The sequence below is a fragment of the Argentina anserina genome, chromosome 4 (assembly GCF_933775445.1).
Source record: "Argentina anserina chromosome 4, drPotAnse1.1, whole genome shotgun sequence".
Classification (NCBI taxonomy): Eukaryota; Viridiplantae; Streptophyta; class Magnoliopsida; order Rosales; family Rosaceae; genus Argentina; species Argentina anserina.
In genome coordinates this window covers 21087470-21102410 of record NC_065875.1, presented here as the reverse complement: position 1 = coordinate 21102410, position 14941 = coordinate 21087470, and the positions used below count along the sequence as shown (strand labels likewise).

General features: G+C 35.8%; 3 protein-coding genes across 4 annotated transcripts in view; 1 reads left to right on the top strand and 2 right to left on the bottom strand.

Moving 5' to 3' along the window:
* LOC126792704 (E3 ubiquitin-protein ligase AIRP2-like) overlaps positions 1-14941 on the bottom strand; it is a 124748-nt gene that overhangs the window by 2654 nt on the left and 107153 nt on the right. The gene's annotated exons all lie outside the window — the stretch shown is intronic.
* On the bottom strand, positions 186-5092 carry LOC126792680 (probable LRR receptor-like serine/threonine-protein kinase At1g67720). Of its 2 annotated transcripts, none has more exons than XM_050519135.1 (14): positions 4812-5092; positions 4153-4618; positions 3495-4006; positions 3274-3403; positions 2705-2776; positions 2535-2603; positions 2371-2442; positions 2160-2228; positions 1814-1986; positions 1366-1743; positions 1202-1267; positions 940-1126; positions 717-849; positions 186-604 (listed from the first exon to the last, which is right to left on the bottom strand). In XM_050519135.1, exons 1-14 carry the CDS (start codon positions 4879-4881, stop codon positions 278-280), a joined length of 2724 nt encoding a protein of 907 aa, XP_050375092.1. In that variant the 5' UTR covers positions 4882-5092; the 3' UTR covers positions 186-277. The 2 variants fall into 2 exon arrangements, with proteins under 2 accessions (XP_050375092.1, XP_050375091.1); XM_050519134.1 differs by having other exon boundaries at positions 4153-4690; positions 4812-5091.
* Positions 7886-10062, top strand: LOC126792705 (E3 ubiquitin-protein ligase AIRP2-like). Its single transcript, XM_050519166.1, has 5 exons — positions 7886-8181; positions 8651-8813; positions 8926-8992; positions 9122-9332; positions 9443-10062. The coding sequence occupies exons 1-5, from the start codon at positions 8099-8101 to the stop codon at positions 9648-9650; spliced, it is 732 nt and encodes a 243-aa protein (XP_050375123.1). The 5' UTR covers positions 7886-8098; the 3' UTR covers positions 9651-10062.

Here is a 14941-nt window from a genome sequence, read left to right as displayed (position 1 = left end):
GAATGGGGTCTGCCAATCATATTTTATGGTGGCTTCTGTCTCGAGTAGGAGAATGATTCTTAATTTATTGATTTGTTGATAACAGAATCTGCAATTGCAAAATATTTCATTCTAAAAAATAAAAAAAGCTTCAGTAAGGTACATACTCCTTTCAAAACCAGGTGAACCATACATAATGTGCAAAAAGTTTTACAATGTTTAATGAACTGAGATTGAATTAGTTTCTATAATCATTGTCAGAATATTGTTAACAGCAAAATAAAGGCTTGGTACAGAATCATCTTGCAGATGGAGTTAGGCAATCTTTTGATATGTCAGGACTCTCAATTTCAAGGAAGCTTGTGAGTAAAGTTTTCCGGGAAGACTGAGCCTTTGAAGAACTACCTGATGATATTCTCTGGTTGGCCTCACTGCCTTTTTCAATCTTCACAGCCTCTTGTATAGCTACAATGATCTCCTGCATTCTTGGCCGAGAAACTCCATATTGCTCAACACATTGTATTGCAATTTCAGCAATTCTCCAAATGGACTCAATCTTGACATTCCCTTCCAGAAATGGATCCATGATGCTTACTACATCCCCTTTACGAATTAAGGATTTCGCCTGGAAATCAATAATTTTCATGTGATTACAATTGTTTTCAAGATGCAATTCTGAAGTGCAAGATGATCAGTTTTGAACTTTAATAGTAATTTGAGTGGAGTGGATGGCATACCCAGTGAACAATGTTCAATTCAGGACCAAAGTCTTCTGGTGAAACAGGCTTTTTCCCTGAAATCAGTTCTAGTAGAACAACCCCGAAACTATATACATCACTCTTTTCAGTCAATTGCTGATTAGCATAATACCTGTTAAGAGTAAAGACGATTTAAACTGAGTGTATCCAAGAGAGAACATAATCAATCAGCAATTGTGCATATATCATAATTATGGCTTACTCGGGATCCAAGTACCCTACTGTTCCTCGAGCAACACTTGATATATGAGTTAGATCTTCTTCTGCTTGCCTAGACAGTCCAAAATCTGACACTTTGGCTCTCATGTTATTGTCCAGTAAAATATTGCTCGTTTTTACATCTCGGTGGATGATACTAGGGTTGCATCCAGTGTGCAAGTACTCAAGACCTGTAGATGTAAACTTTGTTAAGATAAAGTTAAAAATGAAGGAAAGCATAAACTAGTAGGAAGTTATAACTTAACCTTTTGCTGCATCTTCGGCTATCCGAAGGCGAATTAGCCAATCTAAGTGCTTGGGGGCAGTAGATCCTGTTTTCAACAAGTTATGTCATGCAGCTGATCAGACTTCTTGCAAACAACACATCTGAGAATTTATAACTTATATAGTGTTAGATGAGTAAGCAGACCATGTAAGTGATCTCGTAAAGTCCCATTGTGCATATACTCATAAACTAGAATGCATTGATGTTCTTCTTCACAGTATCCAATTAGGGGAACCAAGTTCCTATGATGAATTCTTGACAAAAGGGCTATCTCAGTCACAAATTGCTTATTCATGTGGGTAGATGAATCTGCCATCATTTTAACCGCCACCTCTTTTCCATCTTTCATCCTTCCATAATAGACAGTTCCAAAGCTTCCTTTCCCAATTTTCTTTGAAAAACTGTTAGTGGCTTCTTCCAGGTCAGAGAGTGTAATGTAGCAAGCTATGCCTTCTTCCATCAAATGCCCCCTGGAACCTGAATAGACTGTTGAAGGCTTCGTGCTGGCACGCAGAGAATCACCTGATGCAGAAGAACAGATGTTGAATTGCAGAACTATGATAATAGTACAACAGATTCTTGAAGTACAAACCTTTGTGATATCTTTTCTGTTCATGTGACTTTTCTCGATGACCACGCAAAAGCAATAGACCCCCCAAGATTAAAATGGTTACAACCGCTAGTACTCCAACTGAAATTCCAATTATCAACTTTACATGCTTGTGCTTGTGTTCTCCCTTGTGTAGCCTGGGATTATCATTGTATCTGAAAAATAGAGTAGCCTCTGTTGATAAACTATTCAAGGCTATTGATGTCTTAAACTTTATGTTGACATTTGTGAGTAAAGATGTGTAGTCATTGGAAAACAAATTATATACATTGCTGTCAAGCTCTTACTTCATAATGTCATATTCATATTGCATTAGAGACACACTTACTCAAAGGTGACATTCCCTGTTAACAGTCCTGCAGGAATTTCCCCACTGAACGAATTGTTCTGAATGTACCTGCCGCATATGGATTCACATTTACAACATGCTCAAAACGAGTATCAAAGTTTGAGTAAGACAGTCCAAGGAACTTCAAATCTTGACAACATATGAAGCATTGAACACAAAGACAGCACAGTTGAAGTAGATTGCTGCTTACAGTTCTTGCAAATTAGACAAGCTATTCAGGTAAGAAGGTAGTGCACCAGTCAATTTGTTATTCTCTAGATGCCTCCATGTTGACCAAAGAACAAAGGAAGAATCAATGATGAAACTCTAGGAATTCACAGAACAAAGTCTTGTTGCAAGATTTGAAAAGCTTACAGAATCTTTATATTGATAAGATTACTGATGTCAGGAAATGGGCCACTGAAGGAGTTACCGGCCAACCACCTAAGTGACACAAAGTAATCAATTGCAAGAGCAACTAAAAAGTGAAAAAGATAGAGAAAAAAAATAAACAAACATATATTTAGAAGATAATAAAGTCTTACAACTCTGTCAATTCCTGCATGTTATTTAGCTCCCTTGGAATTTCACCTTTCATATTTTTCCCTGATAAGTCACTATACCCATATGTTAGAGTTGCAATCTGCAGCTAAGCTCCTAGACTATAAATGCTAATTATAATTTTCAGAACTTAGGATTTTGGGCAATAGAGAAAGTGCTTAGCAACCTACATTGATCTATCGATGCAATACCTTTTGTTGTCCCAACAAGGACTTCTATAGACATCCATCCACGAACTTATAAGCTAGTAACTCTACCATAGTTGAAGATCTGAAATTTGAATGCTTGATGTTCATAGAAGTAATTATGTCTATTGGTTTCGGCTAATGTACATTAGCATTAGCTGCACCACCAAAGGTGCATTTGATGAATAATGAAGCTACCTACATGATGACTCTGACCTTAACCATTGTCTTAAGAGTCTATAAATCCTTTCAGAGTTTCATATGTCCTGTCTGATGGTTTGCAAGTTCAAACATGTATAAAACCTAAGTTCAATAGAAAAAAAAATAGGAGGAGAGGTTTCCAGAGAGTAAAGGTATGAAGAACTTACATTTTTACAATTCTCAATGGTGCTATAGAACTACAATTCACCCATTCCCAGGGAGTAGGGACACATGGATCACCTTCATCTAGTGACAGACTTTCGGAGGACATGAGACGAAGAATGTTGAGGACAGCCGCTACAATAATAACCATGACTGGTAATCAACAGCCAATCTGATACAAATTCTCAGGTAAGTGGTAACACAATAGTAAGATCATGGAACTTACAGTCTTGTCTATCCGTCTTTGCAGCAATCGGCACGTATTTACTTATTTCTATTGCATTTAGAAGTGGTCCTCGTGTAGAATCTGATGTCTTAACAAATGCAAATGACAGAACAAACTCCAGACTCACATTCATGTAGCTCGGTTCATAAAGAGTGTACATCCCATTTGCATTCTCAGCAATATTCACCACCGCACTATTATACTCCGGTAAGTTCGGTTGCTCAAGTCTAAACTTCCTACTGTCATTGGCACCTAAATCCTCTATTTCTGCAAAATAAGCATAAGCTCGAGCATTTGCTGGGAAACCATCTAGATTCAATCTGTAGCTTAGTGTTCCCTTTGTGCCAACAACTGCGGTCTGCATCACCTTCATAGGTGGATACTCTCTGCTTCCTGTATCCACATTTATAGATGTATTGATTCTTTCTGTACCAGGGGCCACCCCTACCAGATAGTTCTGCCTTTTCACAAGATCCGAGTCCCAAATCCGGTCATATGGATCATCAGGGTACCTGAGAAAAACATTACATTTGCAATGTAGGTATAAAAATCACCACATCAAATCATCCAAACTAGTTCATTCACAAAACAACTAGTTCAGGCACTAGTTTCTACAAAAACTTAAAATGCATTATTGAGCTAGTACTGCTTGATTTACCTGATGACATCCGTGCTTGGAGCGCCAAAATTCACCCTAGCAGCCACTTTCAAGAAAAAATCATCCTCGTAATCCGTGGCATACATAGAAATGTTCAAAGGCCTCAACTCCAGAGTGGAAATGAATGGGAAACCAGTTGTGGCACAACACACACAAACATCAACTGAATTAGACGACGCCCTGATGATCATCTCATTGACATATGTTCTCGAGGCTTCGAATATAGTCACAGTAGACCACATAGTTGTATCCAAGTAAAGCTCGAATTTGGGGTATGTATCCTCACTTTTCAGGCTGCCATACTGAAACGTTGCACGAACTAAGTACCTTCTCCTCTCTTGTGTGCTTAAGGTGTAACAGTACTTTTTGCCGTCTATGGGGAAATCTCTGCGGGTTTGATACTGTACCAAGTTTCCATTTGGGTTTTGTACCGGGACTGACCTGCCCTGTTTCATGAGACCCATGTCTGAAATCCATGAAAGTCCAGTACTTGGGTCACTGGAATTACTTGAACCTCCACAATCAATACTAACAAACTCTGTACATATTTGATAGAATTGAAGCTAAAGTTACAAAATTTGAACTACAAAAACAAATACTAACTTGGATTTCACCGAACAGAACTGAGAATCTACTAACAGCTTTATTAAAGAACATACCTTGAACTTGGGACTGAACAGAGGAGACTAGGTAAAGAAATATGAACATGCAGTAAAGTAATGAAGCCATTGAAAATGAGAAAGAAGTGAGCTTTTGCAGTGTTGGGTGGAATGTGAGGTTGATGAAACCGAAACTGTTTGTGTTAAGCTTATTGCGTAAGGATCTGTGTTTCTCTAGTACAATACTCCACTCAGCTTTCCCTTTTTCTTGATTGAAGAGGGTTTTGTGGTGTGTTCAATCACGTTGGCTTTCTCTTTCTGATTTTGGAATCTTCTTTCTTTTCCCGCCCCCTAGAAAATTGATCTCTAGAGGCTTTTGGATACGCGGTTTTGGTTTGTCTTTGTATTTTTTGGGTTTTTAACGTTGGGAAAGAGTGACACAAGCTCAGTCTACAATGTAAAAAAGATCAAAACTTTGGAGTCATTGATTTGTGTTTCCAATAATCATTGCTATGAGCAAAGCATTTCTATCAAAGCTTCAACACCTATATTTTGATAGCAAAGGATTTGGTTTGATTAGTGTCCTCGCTTCATGATTCCATACTCATGTCTGTGCACAAGTGCACAACTTATTGCATAGTATCGAGTATCATCTCTAATATGATTGCATGAAACATTAAGCGAAAACTAATAAAGAGAAAAAGAAAAAAAAACGAGAGATTTGAACTTAAAACTTAAATGCATTGATGGAGAAAAATTACCGAAAACTGTTATGTGAAATAAGGATGTGACGGGACGGGAAATCGGGAATTAGGATGAGAATTTTGAGACGCAAAGAGGAGCTCGGGTAACAACACTAGGAAGAGTGGAAGACTAACACACAGCATCTAAATACATATTCCCTTTGCTTTATAGGCTTTTGCTTTATAGCTTACAACGATATCTCCTTTCTCATCCCATTGTCTCTACCTTTTCTCAACTTTGAAAAAGCATGAAGGATTAGAATTTGACGATGACATGGTCCCCAAGTATATCACCATCTCTATCAACCCATCGTCATCATATCAAATTCACTCACCCACTGTAAAATCACATCAATAGTATTACTTCATTGCAGACTGACTCATACAGCCAATGATAACAACCAGCACATTGTTACGGTTCATAATATTCGAGATGAAGAAACTCGTAAATCGTAATGCTAGTTTTCGTTTTTCGATCATGTCCCTCTTTCATTTTGGAGATAATTAGACATAAACCAATTTTTGGAGACAATTCGTCAGACACCTCATTCAAATCTCGTTTATGTTTTTCTGCATATAAGTTTTGTTCAACGCATTTTAACAAACATGTAATGTTGAGAATATAAATCTCACATTAGGAATTAGAACATAGCTTGTGGGTTTATAAGGATTTGGGTCACTCTATCAATTGCCAATTGATTTTGGATATGAACCTCAGATCACTTTATTATGGTATCAGAGCGGATTACTCACGTCCACGTGTGAAGCCCAAATGGCCATACAGACTTCACGTCACCCAAAATGTTGTCCACGTGTATGGCTTGAAAATTCGCCACACGTGCGGGGGTGTGTTGAGAATATAAATCTCACATTGGGAATTGAGACCTAGCATGTGAGTTTATAAGAGTTTGTGTCACTCCATCCATTGCCAATTGAGTTTGGATGTGAACCTCATATCACTTTATCATGTAACACCTTGAGTCTGCCTACCGTAGAAATGCTTTTTCTTCTATATATAGTTGATGAGAATTTGATTGTTAAGCAAACATAACCTGCAATGTAGTTACAGATTAGATACAAAATTTAAAGACCAAGGGGCACAAATAGATGTAAAATCACATTTATTGTGTTAGCTAGTACTTGGTAGTTGCAGATTGACACAATGAGCCATGAAAGCAGAAAATAGTGACCAGGAAGCTCTTGCTTTCATTTACTTGTTTAACATTTACACGTACATAAGTTTCGATAAGCATTTTAACAAACTTCTTGCATAAATTATCGGCACCCATAAAATCAACAGGCAAAAATGCTATCATCATCAACAGCCCCAGTTGTTCCAGCTGCATAAAATGCTTTGTATTCATTTTGGACCCAGAACTTGATAATGAAGCATGGTAAAGCAGCAATGCAGTTGCAGAAAAGAGACAAAATTTAAAGGCTAAAACCCCAAAGCAAACAATGATTGGGCTCTAAAATTGATATTTGGAGAGTCCACTAATACAAACCTTGATCATTTTGATCATTAGTCATTAATGGCCAAGTCGGTTTCGGGCTCCATGAACATTGCAATTTATGTGTTCTGTCTAAGTTGGTATTCCAGCTTAACCAAATTGATTATAGTTGTGATGTGTTTATCACACTACTAATTTTCCACTTAAACTATGGTAGCAGTTAGATCACCTACTGTCCTACTGAGTACTGACCCTAGATATTTGAGAATGTCACAATCATGGGGATCAGTTTTGATTTTTTCTGTCAACCCTCGCAACCCAAATTTGATTTTTTTCTTGGAGCAACCATAAACATGCCAACACTAAGCAAATTATGTTTTTTTTTTCTCTATCCAAGTTTGACTCTTCTGGAAGAGTGATGACGAATGTAAGAATTGTGTATGTTTCACGTAGATAACTTAGTACACAAGTCTATTTTTTCGACATCACTGATGGATCGATAATTCGAGTGACTTTGGATCTGCGTGTTTAAACACTCTTAACTTTGGATATGTTGTTTGAACTCTCTTGATTTAGTGCATATATCAAATTGTTGTATCATGTAAGAACGGTGGTTAACCAACTATTTCCAGGTAATGGATAGTTCATGTTCTCTAGATATACACCGTCCATTTGATAACAAGTGTTGAGGAAGAGCCTAAATTACTACTTGGAAAATTTCACCAAGGTGAATATCCATGAAATTCAACTCTGACGGGTGGATTTATTCTTTGACAACATTGATTAAGGAGGACTTGAGGTCCAAAGTATCCCAAAAGTCAGAGTTGGCCTTGCAGACAGTGGTGAAGCCCAAGCCTGAAGGTAGTTGATACAATATGTAGGCAACATGAGAAAGAGAAGGCATCCCTTTCTTTCCTTGAAGTGGGATATGTTTGAACACTAAGCAAAGCTTAACTTTGCTCCTATCTTTCTCTATTTCTTTTTAAAACCGCACCATCTAATGCCTCCCACCTCAAACATTCTTCAACAAAAACAAAAACCAGAACTTACTCATCCCACCAATAAACTCAGTCTTTTCATCTCATCCCTCTTCTTGTCTCTGTTTCCTTCCCTTCTTCTTTTCTCCTCATAACTGAAAAGGGAGGGAGAACACATGTGGCAAGATCAGGCCGGCAAATCTTGTTTCGCAGAATCTATCAAGGCTCTTGAAGCTGATATACAACATGCCAACAGCTTGTGAGTCTATTCGTTCTGAACAGTTAGTTCTGTGTTTATGATCAAGATTGGTTCTTTATTTGTTGTGATAAAAAGTTTGGTTCTTTGTTGTTGATCAATCAATACTGTGGAATGCATTTGCCTTATCTTTAATTTTCTGGGTGGTTTGCTGTGTGGTATACTCAATTCAGTTTTGGTTGTTAGATGGTAATTTTCATCGGAGCAGAAAAGTAAAGTTTGGTGTATGTGCATGATTAGTGATGTTGCCCTCAAGGGGTTTGTAGCTGAGAAAATCATAAACCTCATAGACATCATAACGTCACAGCAATTATGTCTTCACCTCCAAAATCTCAGGAGAAGACGAAGTCCCTTCTTCAAGCTTTTATTTCCAACTGCTAAACGTGTGACATTATGTTGTTGTAATGGTCAATTTACCGGTGCATATGTAATCTGATACTTTTTTCCATTGATTTATGAAATGGAATTGCAGGGCAGCTTCTCTTCCCAGAGATTATGGTGGAGATTGTATCCAAATGAGATGGTCTTACAGCCCCTTTGCCCCTCTTTTCCTTTATTTCATTGAATGGATGGATTACAGTTGCACAGACATACTTCCCAATTACTTGGGCCTCCTCCACATTCTTGTATACAAGGTAATCTTTTGGTTTTATCTTCTTCTTTTTTGTTGACTTCCTGTAAAACCAGAAATGAAAGACTTTTTATGTTGTCTAAACAACAGAAATTAAGCAATGCATAATGGTGCAGGTACATGTAGATGGTGTTCCTTCAATATCCTCCAAAGAACAAAAGATCAGTATACGGGAATTTTATGGTATGTTTATTCTTCTGCTGTTAGCTTCTTATGCTTAAACTCTTATTTTCTTATTGAAAAATTCCCTGCCTCTTGGAAATTAGATTTAATGTATCAGTGTTTTTTTTTTTTGCTGGAAAATCATTGCAGGTGTAATATATCCTTATCTTAGACAACTTGAAGGCGAGTTTAACGAACTGGAAAATAATAAGAGAAGCCAAAAGAGGATGGAAGACTGGAAAAACCTCTCGGATAATGATCTAGACAGAGATGATGAATGCGGTATATGTATGGAAAACTATGCAAACATGGTGTTGCCGAATTGTGGACATTCTATGTGTATCACTTGCTTCCATGATTGGTATAATTAAGAACTTCCCATCCTCATTTATTTTTCTAGTTTCATTAAGAATTACTGCTCATGTAGTCATGTTACTTACTTCTGGTGATCTACAATGTACCTGATTACAGGAATGCACGATCACAGTCATGCCCTTTTTGCCGTGGCAACCTCAAGAGAGTAAATTCTACAGACTTGTGGGTGCTCACTAGAAGTAGTGACGTGATTGATGCCGTAACTCTTTCAAAGGAGAACCTTAGACGCTTCTATCTTTATGTCGAAAATCTTCCTGTTGTCATGCCAGCAACACATGTTGTGGTATATGATTACATGTTCTGACTTGGAGATGAATAATGAAGTTGCAACTACACAAAAAGCTGAATTACCTTTGTACATATAGTACAATATAGATAGGTTTATGTAAATCACCATGAAAGGTTGACAAGCTGTTTCATGGTGGCTGTATATAGTAGCTGAAATATTGAAATGCCTGTTCCCAAGCAGAAAGGAGGTAGCTTTGGACTTTGGAGATTCTTGATTCTACATCAATGAGCAGCAGACCAGCCTTCATCAAATGATGGCCTGCAAGTCTGCGGCGACAGCGCTGGATACACTAGTATTGATATATGTAATTGGTATGCTTGGCATTCAACACAGTATTTTGAAACCTGTGTTGCGATGGAAATGGCAAGCAGTTTGCTGGTATTATGTGTTCTGCTGATTAATTCATGATGTACTATAAATTTAATGACATTACATACTTTTGTTCTTATTGAAATAAATCTGTTAGAAGACAAGAGGTTACTAAAGTATTATTGGTGTTGAGGCATGATACAACACAATCTTTTATACTTTGGTATGAAAGTGTGGCTTTGACTATCTTATAAAACAACCGAGTATAATCAACCCTAAAGGAAGTGCAGTATTCCTCTAGCATAATTTTCAGTATATGAAGTGTTGAGAATATACATCCCACATTGAAAATTAAGATCTAGCTTGTGGGTTTATAAGGGTTTGAGTCACTTCATCCATTGTTAATTGGTTTTGGATGTAAACTCATATCACTTTATCATGGTATCAAAGTGGATTACCCACGTTCACGTGTGAAGCCCAAATGACCACATGTACTCCACATCACACAAAAGTTGTCCACGTATATGGTTTAAAAATTTGTCACACGTGCGGAGGCGTGTTCAGAATATATCTCACACATTGAGAATTGTGACCTAGCATGTAGGTGTATAAGGAGGTTTGAGCCACTCCATCCATTGTCAATTAGTTTTGAATGTGAACCTCAGATCATTTTATCATGAAGATTAGTATAATGTCTTAAGATGAGCAAAACAAAAAACTTAAAGTCAAAGTTACAAGTGGAGAAATTATTATATATATCTGCCACATATCTCACCTTATGTTATTGGTTCATTTTTTACTGTGATTATTTCTGATTAGTTCTTATATGTAAATTTCACCGCGTGCATATTAATTATACTATGACGTAATATGATTAGTTGTGTACAACACATGTCAGTTTCACGTGGTGTGGCGGGTAAACAAAATTATTACTTCTAGAAGTGGTGACAAGCCCTATGATCTAGGTTTAGGTATATCTTATTCAGCATCAATACAACTGTTAAAAAGAGGGAGTAAAAAATAAAAAATAAAAAAGTTAAAAGAGAATAAGCAGAGAGAAGCATCATAGAAGAACATAATAAGGCAGGAGCCATATTCTATTTATCTTTTATATAAACATATGAAAAGGGAGACTCCACTTATGGAGTTCATCCTCCAAAATGGTTTTTAACGGATGATGCTCACACTCTCTTTAGTAAATAATTGATCTCCAAGATAAAGAATTTCTAAGTGGGCATTTCCTTTTAGAGCCATCGAGTTTTTATTTGTTCAAAGTCCTTGTCTACCCCACTCCTCTTAAAGCATACTGTTCCTCTCTTTTTTTCCTGAGTTGAAGAAAGTAGAAACATTAGGGGTTTAGATTAATGGTTCTGGCACTAATGAGGCTCTAGATCTGTTCATGTTCTTATGCACATGTCAATGTTTTACTTCTCTTTTGCTGGGACGAGTAGCTGCTCAAGAACACTTAATTATGTGATGATTGGCACTAATAAATCATTCTTTGAAATGGTGTTGCTGAAAGATATATGCCACTTTATGTGGCATCAATATGGAGCAAATGGCACTAATGGTAGCCTCAATCTTATTCTGCCATAGGAGTATCGTGGCCTCTATTAACGATAATGATTAGCCAGCCTCACTTATCTTTCCAATGGGTTTATTCCAAAGTCAGATAAATTTAGGGAAATTAATCGGCTATTAGCTTTGTCATTTTCATAAATCCTTGTGTCATTGGGTGCATGTCATCTGTTGAGAGGCCCTGCTAAGATATTGGAGTAATAGAAAGAAGATTGAAAGGGACTTGTTTTGGTCAAAGCTAATGTTCCTTGGAAGCAGAAATAAAATTTGCAGGTGAAGTGCATTGTAGATTTATAATCAAAAGTAAGAATTTCAAGAAACTAGAAAGTAATGGATGGATGAACAAGCATTTCAATATGAGCGTTCATTTTGATATTAGCTTAACATAAGTTTCGGCACGGTATTTCACTATAAACTCATTTTTTAGAAACTATTTTAAGAGAAATTCACTTATATTTTTCTTTAAATTCACCAAATTATCTGTAATCTAAATTATAAAATGTTACTATTAAAAATTGATATGCATCGGTAATTAGTCAATGAACAAATTGTGCTCTCATTTATTATCTTAATTATTTATTTCCATAGTTTCTAAATAATTTTAGTTTTTCTTTTGCTCATCATAAATTTAGAAATAAAAATAATGGAACATTTCTTTAATCACATATCTAGATTTCAGAAGCTTTTTAAATTTAAATCAATTCAATATTGAAATCACTTCATGATGATATAAACTTTCCATTTTTTTGAATAATTTTAAATTTTCTATTTTGTAGGTAGATTTTGTTTATATTTCATCAATACAGCCTATGTTTAAGGTAGGGATATAAGTTTTTCCCATAGTAGGTTTTGTTTTTAATAACAACTTAATGATTAGGTATGTATCTATATAGATGTTTATATCTCTTCTAGGGATTTTTACATCAATCTGTTTGTTAGATATTCTATTATTCTAAAAATCTATTTCATAGGTTGAATGTGAGATTTATACTAACATGCATATGTGTCTATCTATTATGTAACAGTATAGAGTAAAAAAAATTGAAACCTAGAATAAAGTTTTACCATACGAAAGTTCATGTAAAATGATACAAAAAGAAAAGATTTGAGAAAATATATATACATATATATTGCATGGAATCACGGATAACATACTTTATTCATAGATTTAAAATTTTAAAAACAAATGCATGATACAAATACACAACAAGCTTGAAAATCGATCTCTTGTATGATCTATAACAGTTATATAGTGTTTGCATTTTGAAATTTTAATATTAGCTATATGAAGAAGTTTCTTTTAGAAATTTAAAGTAATAAAGAATCAATGAAAATTTTGAATTAGACATGTACAATGAAATATTTTAAATAGATGTTAAGATAAAGCAAACCAAAATAAACATATCAAAAGTGTAAAATAGACTTGTATAAAAAGAATTTGGGAGTAGATTGAAAAAAATATTTGGGTATGAGTTTAACTTCAAAGGAGGATTCAATATTGGGTGTGCCTCTAATTATCTCTTTTTATATTAGAATTAATATGTTAATAGAGACGCCTTCAAAATTTAAAATAATCGTAAATCATATCAACATTCGGCCTGATCAAACGTTACTCCTCACTACTTTGGAGATGAATTTGATATTTCTATATATAATTCTGAAGAGGGAAGGGTGAAGAGGCCTTCCATTTTCTAAGGAGGTTAAAATATCTGGAGAATGGAATCTCCCCAATTCTATTTCATGTTTAGAAGATAACAGAGACCAAAGCGTAATAGACACGAGCTAATGACATGGAGACTGTCTCCGTCATCTGGTTGCTAATGCCAATATGAATTGACAAGGGTGCTTTGCCCCTCAGCTCTGTTATTGGATTTGTGTTCTAAAGAAAATTATCATATGGGTCCATAATCCACTAATGCTAGTGATCAAAGGAGGGAATGGAAGTCTTAACCAAGGAATGGTTCTTGTGTCACATAATCATACACATGTAACATATATTTGCCTAAAATGTTTTAGTGCTGGCCCCCTGAGGTATTATAAGATTCATCAGATAGTTATTCTAGGCAAAGACACCACAAAGCTAGTAAAACTTCTATACTTCCCATTTTTGTAAAGACACCACTACACTTCAACCTCATAATTCTAAATTTCTAATATATCAAACTAGTTATATATTCTAATCAATACATAGAATGTGCATAATTTATTTTTTTGATACATTGGGTGAAACCTAAAAGCGAATATATGTCAAACGTTCTAGGTATCAAAATGCATTCTCCAGTCTCCACCCAATTTTTGTTTATGAACCTCACAAATTGTTTCTTCTTTCTCCTATTGTCTTCTCACACAGTCTTATTCCTATAAAGAGGGGAGGGAATAACTATACAACACAGTACAAAGGTTAAATCAAACTACCTCATCTTCCTAGTGAAATTGCTACATCAAGCTACCTATACCATATTTCATTATGAGATGCTTCAATGCTTTTCATTCCAACATTCTTCCACACACAACCTACCTTCAGATTCTACCTCTTCATTTGGTTACCCCAACCCCTCCATCTTCTCAAAGTTGCAATCTTTATCTAGTAAAAACCATTCCTTTCATTCAAGTCCCCGTCTTTTTGGGTTGGTGCAGCTAGGGGTGGGACCGATATGGTTCGGTTTGAGATTCGGTCGATACCGATACTAATAATTTATTCAATTTCAGTTTCGGTTCGGAATTGTAAATTTGAAACTTGATACCAAATCGAACCCGTACATATCGATTCAGAATGGATTTGGTTCGATATAAATGTGCATTTTTGCATGTAATTATATATATTTATAACTATTAGTTAATGTAAATTAATATTCAAAATCTTTAAAAGTACAATGTAGACCTAAAAAACTAGAAAAAAAAACATAAAAAAATACATAGATTTAATATATTTTATACATTTGATAAGATATGTATATACCGAACCGATTACAAACTTTCGATATTAAATTATGTACATGACGAATAAAATATGGGCTTCTTATAAAAAAGTTGATGTGGACACCTTAAATTAGAAAATAGTCAAGCAATGTTTTAAAATTAGAATTTAGTCACTCAATTAAAAATCTTTGACCGTTGCCATAAAATTTGTGAAAATTACAAAAATTGCCACTAGATGAAAATTAATAGTCTTGAGTTGCCCAAATCTACCACTCTCGAAGCTCTAATGCCGCCGATGACTCCGACTGCGACGCTAGTTGCTACATCACCAATTTGGGAGAAGAAGAGTCCTCCCTCAATGGATAGCAAGAACCCAATGGAGAAGACAAACGGTGTTGTTTGGGGCAGTGGTGGAGTTGGGGTTGGTGGCCTGGAATGACTTGGGTTTGGAGAAGCAAGACTCGAGGTGGCTAGGGAGGTTGGAGTCATTGTGAAGGAGG